Below are 27,051 nucleotides of genomic sequence, written 5' to 3'. Positions count from 1 at the left end.
CTACTAATCTTGGTAATCGGCTTCACGAATTGACTCTCGTGTTCTTCATCAACTCCGCCAGCGTCGCCGTGTCGGTGGCAGCCCCCACTGCAAAAGGGTCATTCGCCGGCTGCAGTCGTAACGTGGGGTCGTAGCACCAGCTCATGTACAGCGTCAGCGACGTACGGTACAACGGACTCGGCATTCCCAGGGACATTTCTCCCTTCTGCAGCCCGGAATTGACCCGAGTGCACAGCCCTCCCAGTCGCTCGACCGCCATCATCGTCAACTCGCCCTTTTTCATGAAATGATCCACCCACTTCTGCTTGAACCTCGCTGCGAGGACGTACCCCGTGCTGTTGAGCGGGTTGTCGCGGAAGGGCACGTAGAGCATCTTGTCCAGCCCCGAGACCTTGAACATATTCACCATCGCCATAGCCGACGGCATCTTCGACTCGTTCTGGAAGCCAAGAGCAGCATCCAGCACCATGTCAATCAACGGTTTGTCGTGTTCTGGGTCGTAGTCGATAATAGATGCTCCGAAGACTTGCGTGGGCCAGTTCATGCTGTAGCCATAGTGCAGACAGTCGCCGTGCATCGAGCACCGACGCGCGAGATCGTGGAAGTCCTCGGGCGTGAAATAGTCGAGAACGTTCGACCACGAAATCGTGTACGGCCGCAGCGCTGCAATCCGTTCCAATAGTTTTCTGTTCTCGGGGTCAGTCGCGCCTTCCCCTCGGACAGCTTTGACCACACCGTAGTGCACCTCGATCGTCAACTTATTGGACAGCATCAAGTCGCACAGACGCTGGAGGTTGCGCAGGATGTGGATCATGAAAAGATCCACGACTGACAGCTTCTCAGCCGAGTTCTTCTTGTTCTTTTCGCGCTGAGCGTAGTCCTGTAAGAGGTTCATGAAATCCACAGTGTTGAACGCGACGTCCTCTTCAAGCGGTGGAGCTCCCGGTGGCACAGTCCACATTGTCAAGCTTCCAACCACAGGAGCGGAGCTTGCACTCTTTTTCTTCCGGTTACGCTTTTTCATGGACTTGGCGCCAATTGCTCCAGTGTTCGATGTCGCTACTTTCTCCTGGTTCATAGTGTCCTTGACAGTCGGAGTCGCTCGAATTTCACCAGTGAGTGCATACTGGACCAAGTCGAGTCGGTCGATCTCGCGACGGAAGGAGCAAAGCGAAGCCACAGTCTTGCTGTTATACTTCTCCAACGTCGAGAAGAACTCCGAGCGAGCTTTCTCTGCTGAAATTGGCTGCTTCGACGCCCAGTGAGTCAAATACGATATCACCTTTGAGTTTCCTCCATGTTCCTTGCGCATTGACTCCAACACCGCATTCACACTCTTTCGAAAGTCCTTCAGCGTTATGTCACTCCACGTAGACGACAGCCAGACCTCCATCACACTCGAAACTGAAACACTGGGAGCTCCGAGCATATGAGCAACGACCTTGCACTTTGCCACAGCGAACTCGCTCATCTCGAACCCCACGAATCTTAGCGGTTTTCCGTCGTTTAGTTCCTCACGGAGTGTAGCGGCCAAGAGGCTGCTGAAGTCATTAAACCCAATAGCGATATGAGTCGTCCCAAAGGTGTAGACCTCAGCACGATTCGGGCTGTTGGCGAAGTTGGATCGGATCCGAGCGTCGTAAGCGGGGAAAACGTTGCTTTCCACCTCTCGATAGTCGATAATATCACCATATCTCAAGCTGCCAGCTTTGTCGCGAAGGATCTTAAACGCGGCAGTTCCGTGCCACCGCTTGATCATATCCGCAAGATCCGACTGCTCGAAAAAATTGCCGTCGCGCATAGCGAGCGCCCTGACCCAGGGGCTGGAGGTGGCGTCCAGGTGTGCGCGGTAGAGCACTTTTCGAGCGAATACTGGATCAATCCCGGCAGGCCAACCACGTTGCTTGGGGAACTCGGTGTGGATCTGAGGAGCCGACTGCTTCACAAACCTCATCATCTCGCGAGGAAGTTCCTGCTGCTGTTGTCTTTGATTAGATTTCCACGCTCCGTATGCGAGCCGCGACATGTTCACGACCGACTCCATTTGCGCGATGTAGACGTCAATGTCACCGTTTTCTTCGTTTATCATCGTCGTGAACGGGTTTTCTTGATCTGAGTTTTGATTCCAGCCCGCAGCTGAGAATGCTTCGGGGCGCAAGGCATCGCGCTGCTCACGTTGAACATGCGTGGGGATATCAGAGACGTGTGGGGCTGCTTTTGCTGCTTCAGGCTGCTTTGTTCGTTGCTGAATATCAGAGCTGATGCCACGATTGAACTCCTTCGCACGGTCACTTCGTACCGAACCATTAGACTCGACGTTAGCACGAATATTTTCCAAGTCAGCGAGACATTCCTCGTCCGAAAATCCCAATCGCGCCAGACATCGCGCTCGACGTGACCACGCTTTGTAGTTGAGAGGATCAATGATACCGGCAACAGTACCGTTAAGGAGGGCTGCCTCAGGATATGGCATCACTTTGTCAGTTTTTGATCCAACACTGACACCCACGACGCCACTAGCCTCTCGAGACAATGATAAATACACCGCGGCGATGTTGTTCAACACTAACGATACATCACAACAGCACTGCAGACTCAACGCCAGTCCCTTCCGATAGTATGCCTCGGCAGCATGAAAATCCCCCTGTCCAAATTTCTCGGATCCGAGCTTTCGCCATGTGTCTGCGTCTTTCTTCTCCTCGACATGTTCATCCGTTATCACGACCGACGTTGAAGCTATACCGCCCACGCACCACTCTGCATAGGTCTTTAGCCGACACTGATGAGTAGATGTGGAGGACGAAGCATGAACCTTAAGCGCGTTTTCCAGCAATTTTTCTTGCTGAGGAGTCAAGTCGCGTAGGATGTTTTGTGCATGAGCACCAATCTTCTCAACCAATTCACCGCCATGAGCTCTGTCCTCTCCTTGATTTTCGCTTTCACTCTCAGCAAGAGCCGACGCGAGGCGAAGCCAACCTTTGAAGTACCCCGAGTTGATGTGCACCGCTGCCCCCGAAAGTTGGATCGCTGCAGGAGAGTCGCCCATTTTGAATCGACAGGTGGCGATGTTGTTAAGTAGGACGGCCATCGAGTGAGCTTCAGGTTGGACCGTTTGAAGAGCACGCTCGTAGCACGACAACGCTCCACTAGCTGCACTTTGAGAGGTCGATCCGGTGAAAAACTTGTTCCCCAGGTTCTTCCACGTCTTCAAGTCCGTCGGCACGGCTTTCCACGGGACGATTTCTGCCGGATCCTCCACTCGAATGCCCAATGAACCGTCCAAGCGTATCTTATAGTAGGGCTCGACCACAACGATCGACTTCCCTTTGGGGAATTGGCTCGCCAGATAGGCCTGTCGTTGATGCAGTGACAGTGAGTCATCCACCAGCCCGTAGACAGCGATCTCCACTAAGTAGCCCGTTACGTCCTCCAGCAGAAGCGAAGTCGCAGAAATACCGAAGAACGCGTCATCAACTGCGACCCACCCGCAGAGGTAGCGGCCACGGTGCGTTGTCCCTAGGTCCAGCTCCTTGGCAATCATAGGCGAGAGAGCCCTCAACGATCTCGACTCTGACGCTGGTTTAGCATCGCCAGTGGTAAACTTTGTACACACACTGCCGGCGTGAATCCTGCCAGCTTGAAAATGCTCAGCGAAAATGCCCCCAGGTCGGACGTAGGTGGCACGGCTCTTCTTGAATCGCTGAATCAGTTCCTCTTGCGGGTTCGACATTTGCTCGGCTTGTTCGTCAAACTCATGCATGGCTTGGTTCAGAAGATCTTCCTGCTGCGCTTCAGGCAAACTTCCGAGGAACTCCATCACTTTTGACGGGTCCATTGCCGTGGGATACGGGAACGCCATGGTTAGGATCTGTCGGGTCGGCAAATTCACGAATGATCTTGGGCACGTTCGACAAAAATGACCCGGACGGGTCCCCGTCCCAGCTTCTGCCTTTTTCCGAGAGAATTCCGATATGGGCATCGACGTAAAAAACTTTCCATCCATCAAACGTGACCAAGCCTGCTAGTTCTGCGGAGATTGAAAAGCCTAGAGCATCATGACCTCGACAGCTTTGAATTATATGAATCAAAGTTTCCTGTATCATAGTGCATCCCGTGCTATCTTCGCGCGTTCGTTCATTAGCTGATTCTAGCCATCCAAGTCGAGACGCAGTGCGTGGCAGCAGTATGGGGGTGACGGCAGTCACGGTCCCTGTGAAGGACAAGAAGAAGACGAACACACCGGCAAAGGTCAGGGCTTCTGCAGGCAAGAAGGTCTCCGCGACGATACTGACGTCTACCACGAAGATCTCAATCTCAAGAGAACCCCTCTCTGCCCCCGCCATATCGGGTAAGGCTAGTACGAAGTGGGGAGTGCCACGCGTAGTATCAACCCCAAGAGCAGTACCAAGACCGGGAGTATCAAGAGATCGGCGCCACAACGAAACCCAAGACTGTCAAGGTTAAAGCGTAAGAAGCAAAGCCCAAGTTGAGCTTCGATATGGGCACCATTCCCGCAAGTACGACCAAGATCAGCGTTCCACGGATGCCAGAAACTATCAAGAAGATGATCACCGAAGCGGTGACGAGGGAAGTGAAGAATGGGATCAACTTGGGCCAACTCACGGTCACGACCACCATTATGTTGCATCCTGACCAGGTCCAGTTCCTCGGTTCGACGATGTCGTGGGACTACAAATTTAATAAGATTGAGGTGTATTGTGTTACTTTCAAGTTTTGCAACCTGAGGAACTTCTAATACCCGGCGATCGCCAGGTAGCCTGCAGCATTATCCGCACTATTCAACCCCCAAGGGGGACTGCTAAGAAAAGTACGCTGCTGCGTACACATAGAACTTGCCAATATGCATCGGGGACCTCGATAGCTGACGTAGTAAGCCATCGCCATCACCCTTCGTCCACCCAACAGGCTGCGCATGCGCAATTGTCTTCACAATCGGGCGAACACCAGTGGGCACCCGCCGTCCACGCAGCCGTCCCACCGCGTCTTCAGTCTTCAGGGAGGTCACACCGATCTTGTAGCGGCTGGACGAGGCCAGATCGTCGGAGCCGATGCTCCACTTCTTCATCATCTTCTTCTGCTACTTGCTCTTCTTCTCGGGCGGACACCAGTTGGCACCCGCCCTCTGTCTCCGTCTCCATCCAGGGCCCCTTGGGGGGATTCCCTCCCTGGAAGGCCAAGACCTTAGAGATCGTGGAGGCGACTCTTGAGCTCGAAGCGGTAGTTTCGGGAATGATGGGCGAGTACAAGAAGAAGAGTTACAAGATCGTTCTTCTCTCGATGAGCTACGTCAGGAGCGGTGGCGGCTACCTCAAAATAACCATCACCTACAAGCGCTCGTAGCTGGGTTAGATTGAGTGGGGTTTCCTCCGTCTCGAGCTTGTCTCTTCGCTGGGCTTCGTTGGTGAGGAAAAGCTAATTTCACGATGCATAGGTACTGTAGTGTAGTGTTCAAGTTGATTACCCACGTTTCTGAGGCAGTTGATTGCAGTGATGCCTATTGTAATCATTTGCCTCTCGAGACAACTGCGTTTTACTCAAAATTTCCAGGCAAGCAGTTCGAGGACGGCCGCACGCTGAGCGACTACAACATCCAGAAGGAGTCGACTCTCCACCTGGTGCTGCGTCTGCGCGGTTCTTCGAATCAATCACGCAGTAATCGTGCAAACCTGTATAAAGACATATTCTATGTATTCATGATGGTTAATTTGTGCGCCACACCACAAATCGTGGAAGCTGTGAACTTCACAGCTTTACAGTGTGAAGTTGCCAGGCATTTTGCAAGTACCATGCTTGTGTGGCAGGGGTTTGAGCAATTCGTCGCGGCTCATCGTCGGACGAGGTCCATTGCGCTTAGCTCCCGGAATCCGCTAGCTTTGGCCACATTTCATGCTGGCGCCCGGTTTGGAGACATTGATGGCATCTTTATCGAAGAACCCAGTTCAAGAAAGGTGATTGAAGCCAGCAACCACTTAGACACGTCGTCTCAGCCAGGTCAAGTGGAACAAACTTTCGTGAGTTCTAGCGGCGAAAAGTGCAAGACAGACACGAAGACAAGTGTCATCAACGCACCGAATTCCCCCTATGGTAACATCTTCATGCAGATCCAGTTGGCGGAAGCCACCGGACAGAGCACTCGGTGCTACGAGGTGATCCAGTGCAAATACGTGAAGCGGAAGATTAATGAGACCTTGTTCTTCCAAGAGAGAGCAAAAGCCGTGGGCGACTCGGATGTGTTCTTGCTGATTACATCGGTGAGATTGACGACCCAATTCAGCCTTCCCCCGCGGTGTGGGGTCGTTTCATACGACGAATTTCGCGAATACTTCGGGCCGTATGCCAGTCGTGCATTCCGGAGTTTCCTCGATCCACCATACATCAACACCGCTTCACTTCAGATCCTAAGTATGGTGGAAGGACTGGGCGACGCTACCATCCGCCGGATTGTAGTGAAAAGGCCATTCACTAGCATCGAACAAGCCATCAGCGAGGTCGTGCTGAACAACAACATCAACATCGCGAATGCTGTGCGATCGTTGGCGTGCTATCCACCGTAGAACGCTACGCCACTGGTTTCGCACTCGAACGGCTTCTAAGATTGGTCTTCGGAATCGGCAAGACTGCTTTTCATGTCCAAGGCCAGGAGCGATGCAAACATATCTTTTTTCCTTTAACACTTCTCTAATTGCTCATTATAACAACAAATCCAACGACTCCCAGATCTTTCTTGGGTGCGCTAGGATTTACTAAAGTGTACATGTTCGACTGCAGTTGCCAGTGGTGGCAGTGCCGAGATGAGAATCCCCAGGAACGACGACTCTGCAGCAATTCTACACGCTATGAACCACTTGAGCACTGAGTCAGATTGAAAACTTTCTCCAATTGCGACGGCATGGAGTGCAAAACAGACACGAAGACGATCGTCATGCAAATGGCGATATTTTCATGCAAACTCAGTTTGCAGGAGGCATACGGAAAACTCGCCGCTACGAGATGATCAATTGCGGATGATATGAACCAAGTGCGCTCCTCGGATGTCTTTTTGGCGGCGAAATTGAACGCCGCAGTGTTCGCACGAGTACTTTAAAGTCATGCGCGCGCAATATCTCTGGAAGTGGAAGCGCTCCGTGGCAGTGGCCGTGGAAGAAGAACGTTCGCGGTTGAGACACCTGCTTGCTCGTCGTGTACTCGCAGCACTGCACGCTGCGGATCAACTTCTTCTTCATGATGTCGTTGAACAGGTTGCGCACGCGCACGTAGTCAAAGTAAGACGGGATGAAGATCAGCGTACACAGCTCATTTAGTACGGTCTGCCCGTGATGGGGGAGTTCTGCGCGGGGATGATGAACATGCTGCCGAGCAGTGACACGGCAAGACAGCACGGACGGCAAGTCCTCGATCACATTGTCCACGCGTATGGATCTGCTGCGGATGCAGCGGATCCAGGGCAACAAGCGTGGAGAGCGGATGTGCCAGTCCAAGGCGGCCAAGCCCACGTTCCTCTTCTGCTAGAGTCACGTATTATAATAATCTGAGAGTAATGTACACACAAGAGTAATCCATCAGTTTATTGATGATACTACCATTTGTCTATCGTGTAGAAGCCCCTCGGTCAGTCACAGCAGAGCGATCGCAGCACAGCTGAAACTTTGCTCTTCTTGCCCATCGTGACAACGCTTACGGCCTGGTCAATACTGGAAAATGGTCTTTTCGCGACAATTGTTTCAACAGCAGCGCTGTCTAGTCCTTCCACCAAACTAAGGTCTTGACGAGACGCGGTATTGATGTTAAGAGGATCGAGGCTCCGATACGCACGGGTGACATACGGTCCAAAGTATTCACAGAACTCGTCGTGCGAAACGATGACACACCGCGATGGGAGGGCGAACTCGCTGGTCCATTTCGCCGACGTAATTAGCAGAAAGATACCCCAGGCGCCCGCAGCTTTTGCTCGCTCTTCATGAAACACTACTTCGCTGATATCCTGGTTCGCAAGTCTGCACTGGATCACCTCGTAGCGGTGCGTTTCCTGTTCGCCTTCCGTCAACTGAGTTTGCATGAAAATATCGCCGCCTGCAGGTGCACCGGCTGTTTATGACGATCGTCTCCGTGTCTGTCTCACACTTCATGCCGTCGCGATTGGAGAAAGTTTTGTTTACCTCGCTACGATCCGACTTTGTGACCAAGCGATACTTGGCCTCTTCCACCTTTCTTGACCGTGATTCCTTGACGCAAATACCGTCGATGGGTCCAAATCGAGCGCCAGCGTGGAATGCAGCCAGCGAAATCGGACCAGCATTAAATACCGTGGATTTTTTGACACGGTACGAGGCGTGAAATCCTGCCACCCGAGCACCGAACGTGAACTATGTTAGCAAGTTCCGTGCTAGCAAGCTATAAGTCCCTACACTAGTCACTCAAATTGTTCTTCCTGATGCCAAGTTTTGCCAACCTCGTGTAGATTAGGAATATAAAACATCGAAACTTAACGGCATGAGGTTCTCTGCAGCACTAACCAGATGCACCAGCACACGCATCGTCATGAAGCCAAAGTCAGCGGCCAAGCTGACGGCCTGGTCGGTCTCTATGGAGGAACCTACTAGTGAGCGAGTTCCTTTGGATATGAGGCATCTGGTCAATGAAAGGGCATCAATTCTGGAAAGGACACTTTCATTGTAGTTATTCTTCGCTCTGCTACAAATTTCAGAGCTTTTTCGGGCCCCGCACGACTTTGTGTTCACACTTGTAGCGGATTCGCGGATTCTTGGAGCGCAAGCCAAAGCGCAAGTTGAAGCCATGTTGAAGCGACGCTATCATCCAATCATCGACCTCCAAACGAACAAAGTCTACCAATCATTGGCCCCCTTCCCTTGACAGTCTGTTTTCGCGCCTCATTTTCGAAACGGCAAGGCGCCAAGGACCGCAGCGACGTGCGACGCGTCGCCCGGTGAGCATCAAGTACCAAGGACGCACCGACCAAGAGGGCAAGGACGAGGGCGAGACGTCTCCGGAGGAGCTGAGCCCGCTGAAGCAGGCGCCGCTGGAGCTGGAGGAGAAGTCAGCGACCGAGTCCGTGGCCGACCAACTGAAGCGCCTGCAAGCAGAGAATCGCCAGCTTCGCGAGCGCAACGAGGCTCTGGAGACGGACGTAGACAACGTCGTGAACCAGTACGTCGTGGTCGTCATCGCCGCGACGGAGATGCGAGAGATGCAGGAGCGCATGCGCGCGGGGGAGCTCCGAGCGATGCTGCGATGTTACAAGAAGTGGCGCGACATCGACGACGGCAACGTGGACAAATTCAAGCCCTTGTGGGAGCTTCGATCCGTCTTTGCTACGTACGAAGGAGCGCTGAGCGGCGCCAGGAGCGAGTTCTAGGACGAGTGGAAGATGTGGCAGACGACGAAGAGCGGTGCCACTTTCGAAGTCATCCAGGACGAAGAAGCTTAAAGCCTGCCAGCTTCAAGCGGGTTCGGGTTCACTTTCGCTTCTCCGCCCGAGCTGTCAGACGGATCCTGGAAGAATGCGTCAAAGAAAAGCGATGCTCTTGGGTATGCTCGCGCAGCAACAGCAGCTCATTCGAGAGCAACAACAAGACATGGCGAGCCTTAAAACGAACATGAAAGCCATCTTAGACGCTCTAACGGACCGGCTCGAGGAGTGCAGGATCGCCGAGAAGTGAGGCGGCTACGTCGTGTGCTCGCTGCTTCGGTCAAGCGTAGACGCCCGCGACAGGAAGCAAGTGTGTACCGAAATTCGTGAGAAGAGGGAGGCCCAGGCTGCGGGCGAAATGCTCATCGTGGCTGGACCCGAGAATACCGTCAACAAGGAAGTCGACGGGCTTACAGCGACCGGTCGCCTTTTCGTGCATCAGCTGTCGACGGGAGGGGCGCTGCCGGAAGTTATTGCTTTTCGGCTACGCAAGGCCACCGCCAAGAAGCCGTGCTGACTCGGAGCGAGCTGCCGAACCCCGCCACCCACATCAGAACGTTCGAGCTGACGTGGGAGGTCGGTCACCGCTTCGAGATGTTCACTCCGATTTCGTCGTGCGGGCGGAGCTGTTAACGGCAACGAGCGAGTTGGAGCTGGAGACCGACCACAATCAGTTCGTCCTTCTGGACGAGCAAAGCGACTTCCACGTGTCAAACCTTCCCAAGTACTCGTGAAATTCCTTCGTGACATTCCTGCAGTATTTGTAGTTGTAGCGAGTGTTCGTCGTTTGAATAATGGCTGCATGTTTTCATGAAGTCGGTTTGTACTAGGTTTGTCCTCAAAGGGGAACCGTGGAGGCGAATGGAGACAGAGGGAGATAACCATTGTTTGCGTGTTAGAGAGCGGGATGCATAACGAAGTCTACGTCGCTCTGCACACCGCCGTCTGACGAGCCACAAACTACCAGCATCGTTCATACTACCAAACGAAATTCTACCATGTAGAAGAAGTCAACAAAGTTACAATAGCCGCTTGCGAAGCTGCTCGAGGAACACAAACGTCAGCAGCGTCTGCGGGCCGAGCCGCATGTAGGCCGGCAGCCAGCCCTTGTAGAGTCCGCGCAGGCCTTCGTGCTTGACCACCTTGACGAAGCAGTCAGTGGCGCTCTTGTACTCGTTGTTGTGCATGTTCATGAGTCGTGTCTTGACCACATCCGCGGGCGCGCAGGCCGTCGTAGCCACCAGTCCGGCCACCATACTGGCCAGCACGTGGGTCTGCAGGTTGTCGTGCATCGGCACCATTGTGTTCTCGAGGATCGTCGACTTGGCCAGGTCGTAGGCCGCGATCTGACCCGTGGTCAGCAGCATGGCGCGGATCATATTGGGGCGCACGCCGCGCATCAACGCGGCCAGCCCCTCCTCCTTCTCCACGCGGAGGAGGCCGTCCACCGCGTGCTTGTAGTTGCGTCGCTTCTCCGGCGGCAGGCGGCTGTCCGCCTGCATGCGGATGTTGACGATGTCCGCCGGGTTGCCGAAGGCGCCGCCGATGACGCCGCCGGTCATGCCCAGCAGCACGTTGTGGCCCGTGGAGATGGGCTGGCCGTCGTTGCGGCGCACGGCCTCGTCCTTGAGGTAGTGGTAGACCGCGAAGCGCATGGTGGAGTACGTGCCCTCCCTCATGGCCCCTCCACTGATGCCCTGGTAGAGTCCGCGCAGCCCCTGCTGGTGTAGAATGCGACGCACGGCCGTCACGAGCCCCATATTCTCCTTCTTGGACGTCTGCAGGTGGATCTTGAGCAGGTCGAACGGGTGCGTGAAGAACACGGCGCCCACGGCCGACATGCCGCCGAACGCGTAACTGGCAAGAGGCGGGCGGGGCTTGATGGCGCTGGTTGGGTCCTTGAGGTGGGGAGCCTCCAGAGGCAGCTTCATGGTAGTCGTCGTGGAACACTGACTGACGTACGTCTTCCGGCGGGTACTGTAGCGGAGACTTTGTGACTGGGTCGTTTGGATCGCGCCGATTGGAGGAAAGGAAGAGAGGGTGATGATTGGTTGAAAAGGGGAACTGAAGTTTTCGCGCGTCATCCGCGTGATTGCGGCTGGGAGCCGACTGCCGACAAAGTTGGCTAAGGTGCTACAAAGATGACATTCGTATTCACACGTCAAGAAAGAAGTCATATTTTGGGCTGACGATGTAGTACAGGTCTGTGAGGCCTACCGGCATTGGTTTCATTAGCACGCCCGGGCGGGCGCGCCCGGGGTGTGGGGCGGTGTGTGTGTGGGGGGGGGGCTCCTCCAATTCAGTATTATATTGAATTGGTAAAACTGTTTATCCGTAATAATGATTTAAATATGACGATCACCAATAATAACTATTATACTGATTAAATATTTCAATTTCATGTACCATGACTGTGTTTTTGTATACCCTGAAATCATACGACCAATAATATAATTTTCAATATGGTGTTTGCCAATAATATATATTTTCTTCATATTTATTGACAATTTTCATACTGAATTTTTTTATTCATACCCCTGGGGGTGGGGTGGGGGGGGTGGGGGGGGGGGGACGTAGTTCGTAAGTTTGCTTTGCTGTGGTTTACAGACAATCCCCTCGGTAGCCATGGCGTTGGGTTTTATTCCTAGGTGAGGGTATTCCTGTCGTAGTGTGTACCATGGGGTGGTGTACCACATGACGGATTTCACCGAATACAAGCCCTTAACAAAATAGTAGCCCCGTCACGATTTCGCATTTGGATCAGAGAATAGAAGCCCGGTACATATTACAAGCCCCCTCGAGTCGTACAACATTTTCATGATGTTACATGTATATTCTTTTCTACTTTATAAGTAGACAAAATATGTTAGGTGGCAGAGTAACGCGTAGTGGCTGCATGATGAAAAGACTATCGAATGTGAATGCTAGCCAGTTGGTCGTTTAGCACATAAGACTCAAAAACTGCAGAGCTGCTCCACGTCGTCAAAGTTGTGCTTGATCACGACCTTGACGCCCTTGCTGTGCGCATGGCAAAGCAGTTGCTTGTCTTCATTCCAGGCCACGGTCGTGAGCTGCCAGTGGCAGGGGGCAGCGGACAACAAGCAAGCGAGTAGTGCGTCAGTGCATTTAAGTTATATATCGCTCGCGTAGTACAATATGAAATAAGCGTAATGCTATTTTGTTGCTTTGGGTGAAGTACGCGTTGGTGGATATTTTGTCGTGATGCGCAGGTGCACCTTAAACCGATGATGACGCTCTCCGAGGTGTGTGCAGGCATTTGCGTGAATATTGTTGGAGGAAATTCCAAGCTTAATTATTGTTAGTAGACGGCGGTCCTCGTTTATTACCGTTCAACCGCGGACTACCGAATCGGAGCCACTAATAATGATTAACCGTACAGGCTTAAGAAGTGCGCACAGACACGTCCGTCTAACTGCAACATATAAGCATAATGCATTATTCTAGAACTATATAATATATACAAGAAAAAAATAACATTCCATTTACCACATTCGTCACGTCCGACTATTAGAAACCCTGCACAATTTAGAAGCCCCCCTTCCAAACACGATAGCTTTTTGGAGACAAAATTGACTAGTACTATTCGGTGAAATCCGTTATATTGTACGAATTGGTGCAGTCTTAAGGTTGCACAGCCCTAAAAGGGCTGCTCAAATCGGTGAGCGGGCATGGATGGAATTCGTGCAGATAACGATATATACCTCAGTAACACCGAAAAGGACAACAGTATATTTGATATAATACCGTAAGAGATGTGGGGCATGATGTAGGTAATGATACTGAGAGCAAAATAATTTTCCATGATATATATATATATATATATATATATATATGTATTGAGCCCCATCTCACTAATGTTGACAAGCAAACAAGCTCCATTCTATTACAACGAACGGCACTAGCAGGCCTGTAAGCCGGCTCCAAAAGCTAATGCGATCGTTCAATATGAAATGCGGCAAGAAAACATGGATAATAGCTGGTGTCCTGGTTAGACTACTCCAGACGTTCTGTACAAAGTGGACTTTTTCCATAGTTAAGTACCCCAGAACATTTTTATTCCGTGATTTTCTATTCCTTATGACGGTTGAGGGGTGAAGGGAATAATTATTTGGCATTGTATTGGACGGTCATTCAGAAATCGTTGGGACCCGCCTTTATATTCCTGATGAGAGGGTATTTCTCACCTAGGGATTACTACCAAGGGGGTCGTCTGTACTTTATTATAATAATCACATGTGAGAAGAAGAAGAAAGTTCGATTACCGATTATTTGTCTTCTCAGCTTGCTTAGTAGATGCTAACTATATGTTGTGAACTAATCGACTGGGAGAATTTTCTTCACCCCCAAAACGTACCCAAAGTCCCCTAAAATCCCCCAAAACGTTTTGGGGACTTTCAATAAAAACTGTTTGTTACTCCCCAAAATCTCAATTAAACGTCCCCCAAACTGTCCCCATAAAATAAATAAATCTTAGTATTGGGGTAACTAAATATTAGGCTAATTTTATTCCAGAGGCGCGATAGCGCCCGACCAACGGATGTGAGCGGTTGCGAGGAGCGTAGCCGCAGCAACCCCGCGCGGGGTGCCCGCGAAGCAGGGCCGCGCGGTATTTGCGGAGGCGGGCCCAGCGACGAGCATTCCAGCGAGCCGAACACTGCACTCGTCAGGTGAGAGAATCTTTTCAATCTACTAGCGTCTGAAAGACGATACCTGTTCGATGATTCAGATGTAGTTGGACGTGTCGTATTCGGAATGTGTCGGGGTGGCGTCGATGGAAATCTCCAAAAGAACTGCTTTCAGCCTGCTTCGTAATGATCTTCTTGAGTTTCTGTTGTTCAGGCTTCTCCGCACGTCTCAACAGGCGGTGGTAGTGAGCACCGAAAATATTGTAGATTGCGGTGATAGTGGTGTCGAGTGATTCGGGGTCCTTCTCCTCAAAACAGTAGTGATTTCGTTCGGTCCATCGATGGTGTAGTGTGATAAACCTGACTATATTCCACAGAGATACAATTTCGGTTCGTTATTGGTACCAGCACGCAGCCACTTGTTGTTTATGCGGTAATACCAGGCTGGTCCACGTGAGAGGGCCCACAAGGAAGCGACTCCAGTCCTTCCATACCGTGGCCCATTCGGCCTTTGATTTCGCGCACTCCATGAAGAGGTGTTTCGCTGTCTCGATGTTGTTGCATGTCGAGTATGGACACTGTTGCACGGTCGGGTCTTGTTGCATAAGAAACCAGAAGCGTGATCGTACAGGCAGTAGGCGAAGTGCGATACGCATCTGCAGGTCGTCGTAAATAGGCAGAAGTTGGGATCTGTGTGCACGTCCAAATCTTACGAAAGCAGATACGTCGGCTGGGGTCGTTGAGTTTAGGTCTTGGCGAATAGGATGCCTCGAAGAATCCGCTGCTGATGGCTGTAGTAGTTGCTTGAGTTTGGGACGGGGGATGTACGGGAACAAAAACGTTTTTGCGGCGATTTTGATGCCTACATTGGGGAGGTACATCGCTTCGGCACGAATATCGAAGCTTGTTATTGTCGTCTCAACGCGGAAGATAACTTGCATCATTTCCTTGTGGAGGCTGCGGAGCCATCGCTTCTGAGTCGTCAATGGGAGTTGGGTGTTACCTGGCTCAAGAGCCCGCCTTAAAAAGGTGCCAACGGATGGGTTTTTGCCGATGTCGTCGAAAATGTCTTTCATACAGGAATATTGTAGTCGTTTGGCTACATGGAGTCGGACGCTTCTTTTGGGCTCTGCAACAGCGGCGAGATTTCGTATTTGGCCTTGTGGGGTAGTGTAGTGGAGGAGTTGGTTCTTTGAAAGCCACAATGGCGCGTACAAAAGTGCGATCGCGCTGCGTTCTTGGCCTCCACTAGCTGGCCATTGAACTTTGTGTCACAATTTCCATGCGTCTCTCCACCATTCTGGTAGCGCTGTAATGTCGAATAAGTATTTGAACTTGTTAGGTGAAATATCAAGAAAGTTGAGTGGGTGCTTCACTGGAAGCGAGGGAGTTAAAGCTTCGAAAAATGTAGACGCTAGTTGTGGCCACGCCTCCTTCTCCGGCTTTCCGAGCAGTTTTAGAAACTGTTGTAGAAGCTGTAGGCGTTGCAGGTTTAGCTGCGTTTCGAGGTGCGGGAGCTGCAACCCCCTGCCTGCCGCGGCAAATACAGTAGTTCCGCGGGGGTGAGTTGAACAAACTCTGAGTCTGCATCCGATTTTCGTGTGAGCACAAACTTATTTAGCATCCGCTGCCACCGGTGTACGCAAGGTGCAGGAACCGTGGTGTGTGGAGTGAAATGCCACAGTACGGATAGAATCATCGTGTGCACCAGTAGAAGTCTTCCTCGTAAGGTCCTCGCTCTCCGCCCCCATACGCTGAACCCGATAGAACTTGTTGTTTAGCTCGGCTACGATAGTGTCGCGGGACACATTTTGCCCGAATGGGATGCCCAAATACTTGATCGAATCGTCAGCTTAAGGCACCTTACGTCAGGGAATATTGGGCACGGCATATTCTTGATCAGTGGTAGCAACGCAGTTTTTCTCAAATTAAGGCGTGCTCCCGAACCTTGGCAATAGGGTTTCACCTGCTCGAGCTGCTGGCGTATGCAGTTCGTGTTCTTAGCCACTAATGTAGAGTCATCAGTAAAATACAGACCTGTGACGGTTGTATGTTGATTCACTAAAACGCCTAGGTCAGACCGTCGGCGAATTAGGTTCCCGAGTGGTTCAATACACAGTAAGAAAAGCAGAGACGACAGTGGGTCCCCCTGCTTAACACCCGCGTAACTTGAAGTGGCTGTAGTAGGAATCCGTTCAATAAAATTAGTGCCAGAGGTTTGTTGTACAGAAGACGAATCCACGAGATATACCGGTCTCCAAATCCGAGGACTGACAAAATAAGGAAGAGAAACTCCCAAATCACTCTGTCATATGCCTTTTCAAAGTCTAGAAACAGCGCCAACGCTTCGGAGTTTGACCTTGTAGCGTGATGCTGAAGATCCTCCAGTAGTCGAACGTGGTGGTGCAGTGATCGGCCATTAACGAATCCTTTTTGGTCAGGGTGTATAATGGGCGGTAAGACGTCTTGGAGGCGGTAGGTCAGCACTTTCGACAGAATTTTTACGTCTACTTGCATAAGAGTGATTGGACGGTAGTTGCCTGGCTCACTGCGATCACCTTTCTTGAAGAGGAGAGTGACGCATGACTTCCTCTGGGACGGCAACAAAATTCCACGGTCTAGTTGGTATTGAAATACACGGCTCAGAATTTGCCCGAATATATCTGGAGCTGTCTGGTAGAATGCCAGAGTTAACCCATCTAGCCCAGGAGCGGAATTGCTTCTCATGTGCTTGATGGCTACTGTCATTTCGTCGGCTGTGATCGGGCTGTCTAGCTTTTCGGCTTCTTCCCGGGACATCTTTAATTGAATCGAATCAAGTAGGATCGCTCGTTTTACTTCGTCAATCACTGTGTTGTCGGAAGGGCTAGTAGGATCTCTAAAGATTGTTCCCCAATGGGAGCGAAACGCGGTTCTTACGTCTTCGGGATCAGTGGAGACTTCGCCAGATTCAAGTTTCACTGAAGTAACTTGCACAGGTCTCAGTAAGGACGAAGGAGGGCGGAAGAAAGCTGACTTTGACGTTTCCATGTTTCCTGCGTGAAAATCGAAGACTGAGTCTTGTTGGAGTCGATGAACGTGTTCTTTGCGTTCAGCGTAGGCTCCTTTTGCTTCCTGATATTCCCTCTGAGTATTTGGTGACGGGTTGTCTACGTAATTCTCCATAGTCCGTTCGAACAGGTTTTCCACAGCACGGAGGCCCTGGTCTTCTTGAATTTTCATTACGGCTTGGAGGGATTTTAGTTGGCTTCCCATTCGTCGTTTCCATCCTTCCCATACTAGGCAGGATTGTCGGCATCTAGAATGTCTGAAAGGAGAAGTTGAGCCTCGTTTCGGATTGCTTCTCTTACGAGAGGACAATCCAACATTTTTGTAGGAAGACGCCAATATCCTTTACCTCGCGGTTGGCGAGAATGGTTTAAGGTCACGCTATGGGCTAAGTGATCTCCAGAGTGAGGAACTTGAAAATATCGGGATGATCCATAGTAGCGCGTCATAAATGAGTCGGAGATGAAACAATAATCGAGTCTGTTTTTCCTTGGTGGTGGTCCGGTAAATACGCGACATTGGGGGTGGTGAACTCTCCAGCAGTCAGACACACCGAGGCATGCTAGCCATTCCACTGCGCTTTGCCTCGACCGGTTATGCCTTGCGGATACGGCGCACGAGTCAAGTAGAGGATCGAACGTCACATTGAGGTCTCCCAGAACCCAGTGCACGTCTTCGCTATTTATTTCTCTTGCCAGTAGGGATTCGTAGAAATGACATGTCTCTTGTGGATCCACCGGCGCGTACACGTTGTGAATATAGAGATTTTTATTCTGAACCCGTACTCGTATTACCAGATATCGTCCCGGGATTGTCCAATCTTCCATTCCTTCAGCAGATTCAAATCCGGGAAAGTCATTGTGGAGCACCGTAGCTACTCCACCGCTTCGAGAGAACTGTGTACTGCTTTCGGCAGCATTAAGGTCAGATACAAAACATTTACAGTCGAAAGTGGCTTGCAGCAGAAACTTGAACTTATCGGCATGGTGGATATCACGAAATGGCGTCTCTTGTAGGCAGGTCACATGGTAGTTAGAAATGGTCTTGTCAATAAGTTTGTATCCATTTTTCTTGACGCCGTTGGTATTTACTGTCAAGATGGATACATTTTCCCATAGCGAGCACTTAGCACTCAATGTGCAGCGGGCCAGCTGCCAACAGAAGGTGGCCGTCCCGCACTTGCATTTGGAGCATGGCGGCTTCCTCGGTTAGCCACGACTGTCCGTCTCGAAACTGGGTGAGTGTGTACATGATTGAGTGCTCCCACCCAGAAGTTAACATGCGCGTGAGGATCGTTTCACCACACTCCGTTCGGAGAAGTGCAATGAGCACATTCGGGTGTAGAAGCCTTCCCTCTGAGGTCTGGATCCACGGGACGTGGGTCTTTGCCAACGTTTGAATCCAGTAGTCGTTGTTAAAAATGCCAGGTGTTGCGGCAATCAGCATCAGTTCGAACAGGGCGAGCGCCAAGGACGTATCGTACAACTTTGCCTCGTCGCTCATGCTCACAAGCATCTCCGCCGTGCGTTTAAATAGTGCTGGGCGGGATGAGGGAGCTGCAAAGCCCGTGAGCTTTTTCCACTTTGTGGGGAATTTGTTGCCATTGGCTACAGAAGAGTGTACGTAGCGAAACCACAGGTGGACGCGCGGTAACTCTTCCACCAACTCAGACTTCTGATGCATCCATCGCGAGACCTTGATCAGGAACGCTAGGCGGTTCTTGTTTATTTCTTTCATGATAGCCTCGGAGTTGATGTCCGTGGAAAGCGTCTCTTTTTGTTCTTCCTGGAAGAGCTGCTTGGACTTGGAGATACTTTCTGCCATCACCGGGATCCATTCACGGACAGTGACGGGATTGGTAGACAATTGCACTTTGCTTTTCTTTTTTTCATGGTAGTACCCGTACTCGTTGCTGTTGACACTCTCGTCCGATGGGCTGATGCGGGTTACTACTATTTGGTACCCTGAATCCCCGTTTTCAGCAGGGTTTGTCTCGAGGCATTCCAGCTCGGGGTCTAGACCCTCGAGATGACTCCAGAAGTTCGGAGAGTTCCATGACTGCGAAGATGCAGTAGGTGGTGGGCCAGTTCGTCGACTTTGGAGGCACTTTGGCGGATGCGCAAACGCGTCACTTGGGAAGTCGACTGTAGGTGTAGTAGGCTGTGACACATCGGAGTCCATGTTCACATCCAGGGATAGGTCAAGCGGGTTGCCGTCGTGCTCGCTGGCGTGTTCGACGGGGCTCAAGTTTGGATCTTCTGTTTCAACACTACGCATCACTTCATCAGTGACGAGTGGAGTCGGTGCAACGGGCGCTGCGACGTCTCGATCCCGGCCTCGCTTCTCTCCCGTTTGTTTGGGTGCCTTGCTGCGTTGTTTTGCAGCATTTAGCGCATTGTGGCGCCGATCTTCGAACGGCAGCTTGCTCAGGTCCAGACAATTTGGAGCCATTTTGCTTGGTTGGAGGTGATAGTGCTGGGGAGGCGCATCTCTACCTTTAACTGCGTATAAGGCACCGTCCATTAGAAACTGGGAGCAGACAGAGCCGTTCACCAATAGGCTTGGAGGGCACGCATTGCTTGCCAGGTAGTAGCGGAGGATCCCCGGGGAGACCTGTGTTTCCCCGCTGATGAACGTCGCGTTGTAGTAAATTGGCTTGCAGCCCATTATCACCAGCGCATGGAACACTGTCCTTGCAGTGGTTTGGCTGCGTACTCCCATGATGTCGATGGAGTAGTTGTCTGAAAGTGGATCACAGACCTCAAACTCCAGTTTTTTTCCGAGGAACCCGAGTTTCTTCTTGGTCTTCTTGGAGTCCACGTAAAACATCAGCTGGTTTCGAGGCAGTTTGTGCACGTGAACGATGGCGTGCTTGTCCAGCAGTTCCCGAATGACTGGATTGTCGTCGATTAGTTTCAGGTTCGCGATGATCTTCGGTCTCGTCAAGTTTTGGAGGCTTCCGCCGAAGCGGGCTTGGACGCTGAACGGGGCATCGCGTGGCGGAGTCGGCTGCGCATTTTCGGCGAGGCGAAGAAGTTGCTCCGTGTCACGCACCCCATTGTTGTACGCTTTACGTACAAGCTCGAGACTATCTTCGTCTGCTGCTACGTTGCCTGGTTGGTCTTCGTGTTGGCCACTAGTGTCCTCGCGGAACTCGTGGCTTCCATTCAGGAGGTCCCCAATGGTGACCCCGTTAGTTGGCGGTCGGTTACGCTGCGACGGACCAGCTGGGTCTTGGTCCGTGCCGGTCATCCGGCCTGGATCACCCTGCGTTGGGCCACTGGTTCCAGAAGGGCTTCGCTCTCCACTGGCCCTGCTCACTCCCTGGGTGGGGGTGGGTGCGGGGGCTCCAGCATGTTCGTGCGCCACTTGCTGTACGGCGGTGGCTGACATCGGCATGTTGGAAGGCAGAGGACTTGAAGGGTCGTTGGTTTCCCAAGTTACTCTGAGGCGGCAAATTGAGAAGTAATAATAATCACATGTGAAAGTTGAGGGCGCCTTCCAAAAACTGCATAATAACAGTTTAATCGCTGCAGTTAGGGTGCAGCAAACTTGAGATTAAACAGCTGATTAAGACCCCATTTCTTTTAGGTGACTTTCCTAGTTGTTACCACGTCAAATATCCCATCTTCTCTGAATTACATGAAATCCTGGCAAAGAGACAGACAACACGTGGGAGATCTGGCATTCCGCGAATGAACAGGCAATTCGGGAGTATGTGCACTTATTTACGATGGAGTAAATTATCCAAGAAATACAGCATCACACAGAAAATAATTGATATTATGCGGCTAAGTGAGGCGTTATCAAACCTACCTCATGGGTGTAGTTCTGCGCGCGTCCGTCAGGCCGATCTGACTGCACACAAAGCTCGACGGCATGGGTAGGGCCCCGCGCAAGTCTCGCCCACGCGCGGGGGTTTGTCCAGTGCGGGTACGGGTTAAGGCTCCCACCACTTAAAGCCCTCCTGTGGCACCGTGGCCGCTCGGTCGGGCGTTGCCATTATCACGTTCATATTCGTGAGCACGCGCAGGAACTCCTTCTACTGCTTTGAGGTCACGAGCCCTGCTGCTTGTCGTCGTGCTGGGGTGAACGAAACGAGGTGTTTTTTTTAGATCTCATTACCGTGCTCGGCTAAGCCTACGTGCGAGTTCAAGTCATCCTATCTAGAGATAGATTTTTTGACTTGGTCTTGTATGTGTGAACGGGAAAGCTCAAGTTATTCGGGAGATGAGGGGCCGCAAACCCGATCGACTTAGGCTTTCACGGGCGAAGCAGTTATTCGCGTACAGATAGATATTCCGTAAAAGCCCAGGTGCTTCCCGTGCAAACAGGTTTTTCGCGGTGTTATTCGTTTTTAGCTATCTAACCGATCTCCCGCCGGGACCACCTGGTGGACCCGGCAAATCATCCGATATTTAGGTTAGTGCACACCAACTCGGGAAGTGTTCTTTTGGCAAGACCAGAAACTCGTCTCACGAAACAATTCAGTTTAATCGAGATCGTAGAGATTTATGCACCACCTGAACCAGCAATCTAATCAAACTACTTACTACTGTACAACTATTTGAAGACAACCTGTAGGAGGAGGAAGGCGCGCTAGGGGCTGGCGGGGAGAATCTAAAAGTGCTGGCATCTCCCCAAGCCTAAGCTCCTGCAGCCATACACGTGGCTGGAGCCCCTAATATTAATATCCCTTCTAATCTGTTCTAGCTCTAACTCTGATCTACTGCTATAATCTGTTACACTTACCCCTTCATACTGGGATGGGCCTTCGTATCTAATCTTGGACGTCTTCGAGTCTTGTCTTATCTTGTTCTCGTTTTCTTGTTCTGTGCGCGGGTCTTGTCCTTGGTGCACGCGTTCGTCTTGACCTTGGTTCCCGTGCACGCCACTTGCAAACTTGCGCCGCGCCGCCCCGTTCGCACGGTCACCGTCCTTCTCGCTCCAGCCTTGCGCGTAGAATCCGCTCATCGGGTTGCCATGGCTCGAGCTCGTCCGGTCGTTGCGCGCGCGAATGTCGGCTTGACGGCTCGTCAGATCCAGCTTCGACTTGAGCTCGCTCGTCGCCAAGCTGCCGCCGCCGCCGAGCGCCACTACGCCGTGTGGTCCATCGTCAATCACCGCGGTGTCGAAGGTTTCTACGAATATCGAGTGATTTGGGCGGGTTACACCGGTTCGGCTAGTTGTACCTGAGAGCCTCGTGAGTGGCTACTCGTTCAGCTCTCTGATTTCAGCGAGGCGATCCAGCTCGATGACGACTGGAAGGATTCTGGGCTCTCCATCAGCTTCACCCGTTTCTGTCGCGATCGTGACCTCCCGCTGTCCATCGACGCCGATAACCGTGGGCTGCGTGGCTTCGCTGCTGCTCGCGCGCTGGGTCTGCTCGACTGGTCCTCACCGGCCTTGATTGACACGTTCGTGACTGGCGTGAATCTACCACACCACGGGTCGACGGAGACGGTCTGGCCAATCCATGGACTTACCTGCTGGTGTGTACTCGTTGCTGGGTACCACCCGTATCTACTGTGCCTTGGTCACTGCTTCCCGTTGGAGGTCACTGCCGATGGCTACTTCGCTTCTGACGCTGATGCTTACCGCAAAGCGCTGCGCGAGTACGGCGTGTCCTGGCTCGCTAAGCTCCTCTTCGTCCGCCGCGTAATCTTCGTGAATGAGGTAGCGGTGTTGCGCTTCGTGAAATGGTCCAATCGGCGGGCAGCTCGACGTGGCAATCCGCAATTGGACAAGGATACGCTGCGCCGTAACCTGCACTTGGACAGCGTAACCGGTCCCAACACCACAGCGCACCTCTTGTCTGAACTTAGGCGTAATTACAAATACAACCGCTTCATTTTCACTTGACTGTTGCATGTTCTTGAACCGTCGCTCTTACAGTTAACCGTGCGCGGGCCGGATCTGTCACGCAGGTTTCACATCATGTAGTGTGGACCACCTTCCACGTTGAAGTTGCTGGATCAGCTTGAGGAGGGTTTAGCTCCGTGACTTGCTTTGATGGTGCGTCCTCCTGGTTACACCGTTGTCCGTCGACGGTTCACGTCGGCGCTTGCTTGATCGCTTGGTCTGTTTGCTCTCGAACTCTTGAATGAGTCCAGTCACTTGGTGTAGGTTCTCCAGGGGTTCCCATGTCGCTTTGGCCTCACCCACCCACCGAATGAGGTACTGGACGGCGCCATGGCGCATGCGCCGGTTGAAAACTGCTTCGACGATCTGCCCCATCGTGTCGTCATGGAGAATCACCTCTTGGTCGGTGTCTCGTATGGCTTGAGCGATCCTGTATTGAAGACGGGATGAAGCTTGAGTCCCGGCTGAAGATTGAGCTCGTAGGTGTGTTTGTGTACCTTGCGCACCACCGAGTGCGGACCGATCCACTTGGTTTGAGCTTGCGCGAGTTCGGGAAACCGGTGTGTGCAGTGTCCAAGTGCTTAGTACTCAGGTAAACACGCGAACCGACGTCGAACTATTGCTCGATCCTGCCACGGTCGTAGATGTCTGCCATACGAGCTTGGACTGCATTTTCACACTGGCGCAGTACTGCGGTCTTACGCTCGGTGAACTTCACGCCTTGACGACACCCGCCGCGGAGACCACGCTGAAGGAAATCAGCAACTGCGAGTGGGTTGCGTGGGATGGATGTATTCCAAGTCGGCCTCAAAGGGCGACACATTGATGCTGGAGTTTACGGCTGAGTTGATGGCAAATTCGGCGTTCGCGAGGTGAATGTCCCAGTCGTCCTGGCGTGGGGACACAAAGCATCGGAGGTACTCCTCAAGCGTTCGATTTGTGCGCTCCGTTTGTCCTTTGTCCGTCGCCTTGAGATCGGTAGGCCACTGTCATTTTCAGTTTGGTACCAACGGTCTCGAAGACTTGGCTCCAGAAGCCTGAGACGAACTTGGAATCGCGGTCGGAGACGATGGCTTGAGGCATACCATGAAGCTTCCAAATGTTGTCGATGAACAGGGTTACCACCTCTTGTGTCGACATAGTCTTCTTGGTTGCGATAAAATGAGCGCGCTTAGTTAAGCGATCGACCACGACACAGATAGCGTTATGCCCACGTTTGGTATCTGGTATATCCGTGATGACGTCCATGGAGATCGATCGCCAGCGCTCAGCTGGAATTTAGAGCGGTTCCAGCAGCCCTGGGGTCTTCGAGAGCCGCGGTTTGTTACGTCTGTAGTCATCACAGTCAGCGATATACTTCTGGATCGTATGCACCATTCGCGGCCAGTATCAGTTTGCACGAAGCTTTAAGTAGGTGCGGTCGGTTCCTGGATGTCCCCCGTAGTTGGAATCGTGGATTTCTTCGCTGATGCGATGCTTGATGGTGATGATGTTCGGGGCAACGGTTCTTGGCTTCTCATCAGTCGATCCTTGATACCAAAGTAAGCCATTCTCTTCGAAATATGGCTTGTATTTCTTCCCTGACGAGTTGTCACGTTCCTTGATCGCGCGTCGGATCCATCGGATGACCTTATCCTTTGCGTAACCGGCAATGATAAACTTAGTCAGCTCGTTGGTTGGTCGAACTTCGGTAACCCTGAGCTGGTAACTGGTTTCATTGAAGCTGGGGACCAGTAGGTCATGGAACTCCTTCACCTCCGGCTTGAGATCAGGTCGTCGACTGAGAGCATCCGCAATACTGTTCTTCGCTCCCGGGAGTTACGTGAACACTAATTGGTATTCGGCGAGAATGTCATACCACCGGGCTAGACGTCGGTTTGCCATCTTCTGCTGGAACATCCCCCCAAGAGACTTGTGGTCCGTTTCAATCGTCACGGGCCGGCCCAAGCAGTAGATACGAAACGCGACGAGAGCGTTGACGATAGCCAACAGTTCTTGTTACTATGTTGGGTATTTCAACTCCGCCGATTTCATCTTCCTGCTTGTGTACGCGATTGGGCGCTCTACTCCATCGATGACTTGAAAGAGCACACCACCAACTGCAAATTGGCTCGCGTCAGTCCGCAGATGCATTTGTTGAGTAAAGTCAAGAAGGTGCAACACTGGTGTCTCTGATAATCGTCGAATCAACTCATTGAAGTTCTTCAGCTGTTTGGCACTCAACATGATCTTTGAGTTGCGTTGGGTTTTCTTCTTCAGCAGAGTAAACATAGGTGCGGTCAGTTCCGCATATTGCTCACAAAACTGCTGCACATATCCCGTCAACCCAAGAAAGCTGTGAAGTTGTTCTTGAGTTCGAGGAACAGGCCAGTCGCGAATTGTCTGAACCTTATCCGGGTCAATGTGGACTCCATTGCGAGCGCCGAACTCACCGAGACACGGAATAGCTTCGGCACAGAACACACACTTTGACAGTTTCATGTACAGCTTGTTCTTCTTCAGAATTTCCAACACGTCCCGAAGCGCTCGAAGGTGTTCGCTGATGTCCTCTGACTTCGTAAACACGTTGATATCGTCATAGAAAGATCTGGTGTGCGAAAGTCCCTTAAACAGCGACAACGTCAGCCTGTGCATTGTTGCCGGTGCATTGCTGACCCCATCGGTAGCACCAGATACTCGTACAACCCGTTTGGTGCTTGGAATGCTGTGTAATTCACATGGTCCATCTTCATCCGCGCTTGGTAGTACGCAGACATCAAATCCCTACACGAGAAGAAGTAGGCGCCAGCCATACTGTCGAAAACATCTTCCTTGCGTGTCATCGGCACGCACTGTCGGATCGTGTTGCTGCTCCGATAGCGGTAGTCATGCACAATACGATGGCGTATTGTGCATGACTACCGCTATCTGAACTGGGTTTCGCACGCAAAATGTTGGTGCATCGTGTGGACTAATACGGGGTCGAATCAATCCCTTGGTTATCATCTCACGAACCCACTTGTCGATCTCAGCCTTCTGTTCCGGTGAAAGTCGCCACTGCTGCCGGTACATAGCGATGTTCGGGACTTTCACGTCGATCCGATGCTCGATGTCGTGTTCCATCCGTAATCTGTCCGGTAGATCAGGTTTAAACACATTATCCTTGTACTCAACGATCACTGGATACGCTGGATTATTCTTGATCGACTCCCAGTCGGTTTGTAGGAATCGCTTGGCTGTCTCTGATCCAACATTGTCCGGCTCATCATTGCGCTTGAGATTTCGTTCAATCTTCTTGATCGTATCGTTCGACAACACTATCATGAAATTGTGCTCGGGCGCGTCCTTCGCTGGTAACCGCAAACATTCCGCAGCTTCTTCCTGGTGATGTACTTCGTCTCGACTCCATCCGAGTCAACGACTCCAAGGGTAAGCATTGCCTCCGCTTTGGCATTCCTCTTCTCTCTCCGAGAGAGAATCTCCACATCTCCAGACGGTCTTATAACAACTTCGGCTTCGCACTCTGATTGCGTTTCTAGCAAGGCAGCTCGACAGGAATCATGGCCTATCGCGGAAGAGCTTTCGCTGTCCAGGGCTCTGTGAAGCCCGGAGCTATTAGCCTGACTGCACTTCCCGCAGGGAGTCGAAGTTTCTGCTGATGAGGCTCCATCTGAGACGTCCTTCTTGAAGCATCGACGCTTCCAGTCCACGAAGAACGGCATCCCGAGAACACAGTCAATTCCTCGGGAATCTCGAACACGACAGCAACGCACTGATAGTTGAGGCCATCTCGAAGCGGGACTTCAATCTTTACCAACTCCAGTACGGACTCGCCAATCTTGTTGTCACCAAGCTTGACCTTGATGGTTCCGTCTGCGTGCACGTGAGTCCTCAAATCGTTTCTCCTGACGAAGCCACGCGACACGTAAATGGTTGTTGCTCGACAGTCCAGTAGGAGGTTGGCCTCATGATTCAGTTCACAATGACGCACTTCTCCAAACATCGAAAACAACGGAGCTCGATTGTAGACGAGAGGGTCATCGCAAAGCAAATTCAACGTAGCCTTAT

At 51.8% G+C, this 27,051-nt stretch overlaps 11 protein-coding genes across 11 annotated transcripts; 4 read left to right on the top strand and 7 right to left on the bottom strand.

Moving 5' to 3' along the window:
* Positions 1-22: 22 nt before the first annotated feature.
* Positions 23-3,835, bottom strand: PHYSODRAFT_475791 (hypothetical protein; the record flags this gene model as incomplete). The annotated part of the gene is made up of 3 exons (XM_009517901.1): positions 23-2,112; positions 2,176-2,688; positions 2,977-3,835. 3 exons carry the CDS (start codon positions 3,833-3,835, stop codon positions 23-25), a joined length of 3,462 nt encoding a protein of 1,153 aa, XP_009516196.1.
* A 1,609-nt stretch (positions 3,836-5,444) lies between these two features.
* Positions 5,445-5,654, top strand: PHYSODRAFT_467796 (hypothetical protein; the record flags this gene model as incomplete). The annotated part of the gene is made up of 1 exon (XM_009517900.1): positions 5,445-5,654. A coding segment is annotated over one exon (210 nt), but the record flags the coding sequence as incomplete, so codon positions are not given.
* A 507-nt stretch (positions 5,655-6,161) lies between these two features.
* Positions 6,162-6,503, top strand: PHYSODRAFT_440456 (hypothetical protein; the record flags this gene model as incomplete). Its single annotated transcript, XM_009517899.1, has 1 exon — positions 6,162-6,503. A coding segment is annotated over one exon (342 nt), but the record flags the coding sequence as incomplete, so codon positions are not given.
* Positions 6,504-7,699: 1,196 nt separating this feature from the next.
* Positions 7,700-8,035, bottom strand: PHYSODRAFT_443050 (hypothetical protein; the record flags this gene model as incomplete). Its single annotated transcript, XM_009517898.1, has 1 exon — positions 7,700-8,035. A coding segment is annotated over one exon (336 nt), but the record flags the coding sequence as incomplete, so codon positions are not given.
* Positions 8,036-8,559: 524 nt separating this feature from the next.
* On the top strand, positions 8,560-9,394 carry PHYSODRAFT_262264 (hypothetical protein; the record flags this gene model as incomplete). The annotated part of the gene is made up of 2 exons (XM_009517897.1): positions 8,560-8,620; positions 8,937-9,394. 2 exons carry the CDS (start codon positions 8,560-8,562, stop codon positions 9,392-9,394), a joined length of 519 nt encoding a protein of 172 aa, XP_009516192.1.
* Positions 9,395-9,557: 163 nt separating this feature from the next.
* PHYSODRAFT_322531 (hypothetical protein) lies at positions 9,558-10,182 on the top strand (the record flags this gene model as incomplete). Its single annotated transcript, XM_009517896.1, has 4 exons — positions 9,558-9,694; positions 9,734-9,870; positions 9,942-10,024; positions 10,075-10,182. The coding sequence occupies 4 exons, from the start codon at positions 9,558-9,560 to the stop codon at positions 10,180-10,182; spliced, it is 465 nt and encodes a 154-aa protein (XP_009516191.1).
* A 285-nt stretch (positions 10,183-10,467) lies between these two features.
* Positions 10,468-11,379, bottom strand: PHYSODRAFT_258167 (hypothetical protein; the record flags this gene model as incomplete). The annotated part of the gene is made up of 1 exon (XM_009517895.1): positions 10,468-11,379. One exon carries the CDS (start codon positions 11,377-11,379, stop codon positions 10,468-10,470), a length of 912 nt encoding a protein of 303 aa, XP_009516190.1.
* A 2,520-nt stretch (positions 11,380-13,899) lies between these two features.
* On the bottom strand, positions 13,900-14,136 carry PHYSODRAFT_471555 (hypothetical protein; the record flags this gene model as incomplete). Its single annotated transcript, XM_009517894.1, has 1 exon — positions 13,900-14,136. A coding segment is annotated over one exon (237 nt), but the record flags the coding sequence as incomplete, so codon positions are not given.
* A 353-nt stretch (positions 14,137-14,489) lies between these two features.
* PHYSODRAFT_473936 (hypothetical protein) lies at positions 14,490-14,975 on the bottom strand (the record flags this gene model as incomplete). Its single annotated transcript, XM_009517893.1, has 1 exon — positions 14,490-14,975. The coding sequence occupies one exon, from the start codon at positions 14,973-14,975 to the stop codon at positions 14,490-14,492; it is 486 nt and encodes a 161-aa protein (XP_009516188.1).
* A 3,292-nt stretch (positions 14,976-18,267) lies between these two features.
* PHYSODRAFT_294289 (hypothetical protein) lies at positions 18,268-20,541 on the bottom strand (the record flags this gene model as incomplete). Its single annotated transcript, XM_009517892.1, has 1 exon — positions 18,268-20,541. The coding sequence occupies one exon, from the start codon at positions 20,539-20,541 to the stop codon at positions 18,268-18,270; it is 2,274 nt and encodes a 757-aa protein (XP_009516187.1).
* A 1,113-nt stretch (positions 20,542-21,654) lies between these two features.
* PHYSODRAFT_294288 (hypothetical protein) lies at positions 21,655-23,013 on the bottom strand (the record flags this gene model as incomplete). Its single annotated transcript, XM_009517891.1, has 4 exons — positions 21,655-21,678; positions 21,895-22,283; positions 22,629-22,665; positions 22,741-23,013. 4 exons carry the CDS (start codon positions 23,011-23,013, stop codon positions 21,655-21,657), a joined length of 723 nt encoding a protein of 240 aa, XP_009516186.1.
* Between the last annotated feature and the right edge of the window lie 4,038 nt (positions 23,014-27,051).

Source organism: Phytophthora sojae, assembly GCF_000149755.1.
Source record: "Phytophthora sojae unplaced genomic scaffold PHYSOscaffold_1, whole genome shotgun sequence".
Taxonomy (NCBI): domain Eukaryota; phylum Oomycota; class Peronosporomycetes; order Peronosporales; family Peronosporaceae; genus Phytophthora; species Phytophthora sojae.
The sequence above is the reverse complement of the archived record's forward strand: the minus strand, read 5'-3'. Positions and strand labels throughout refer to the sequence as shown.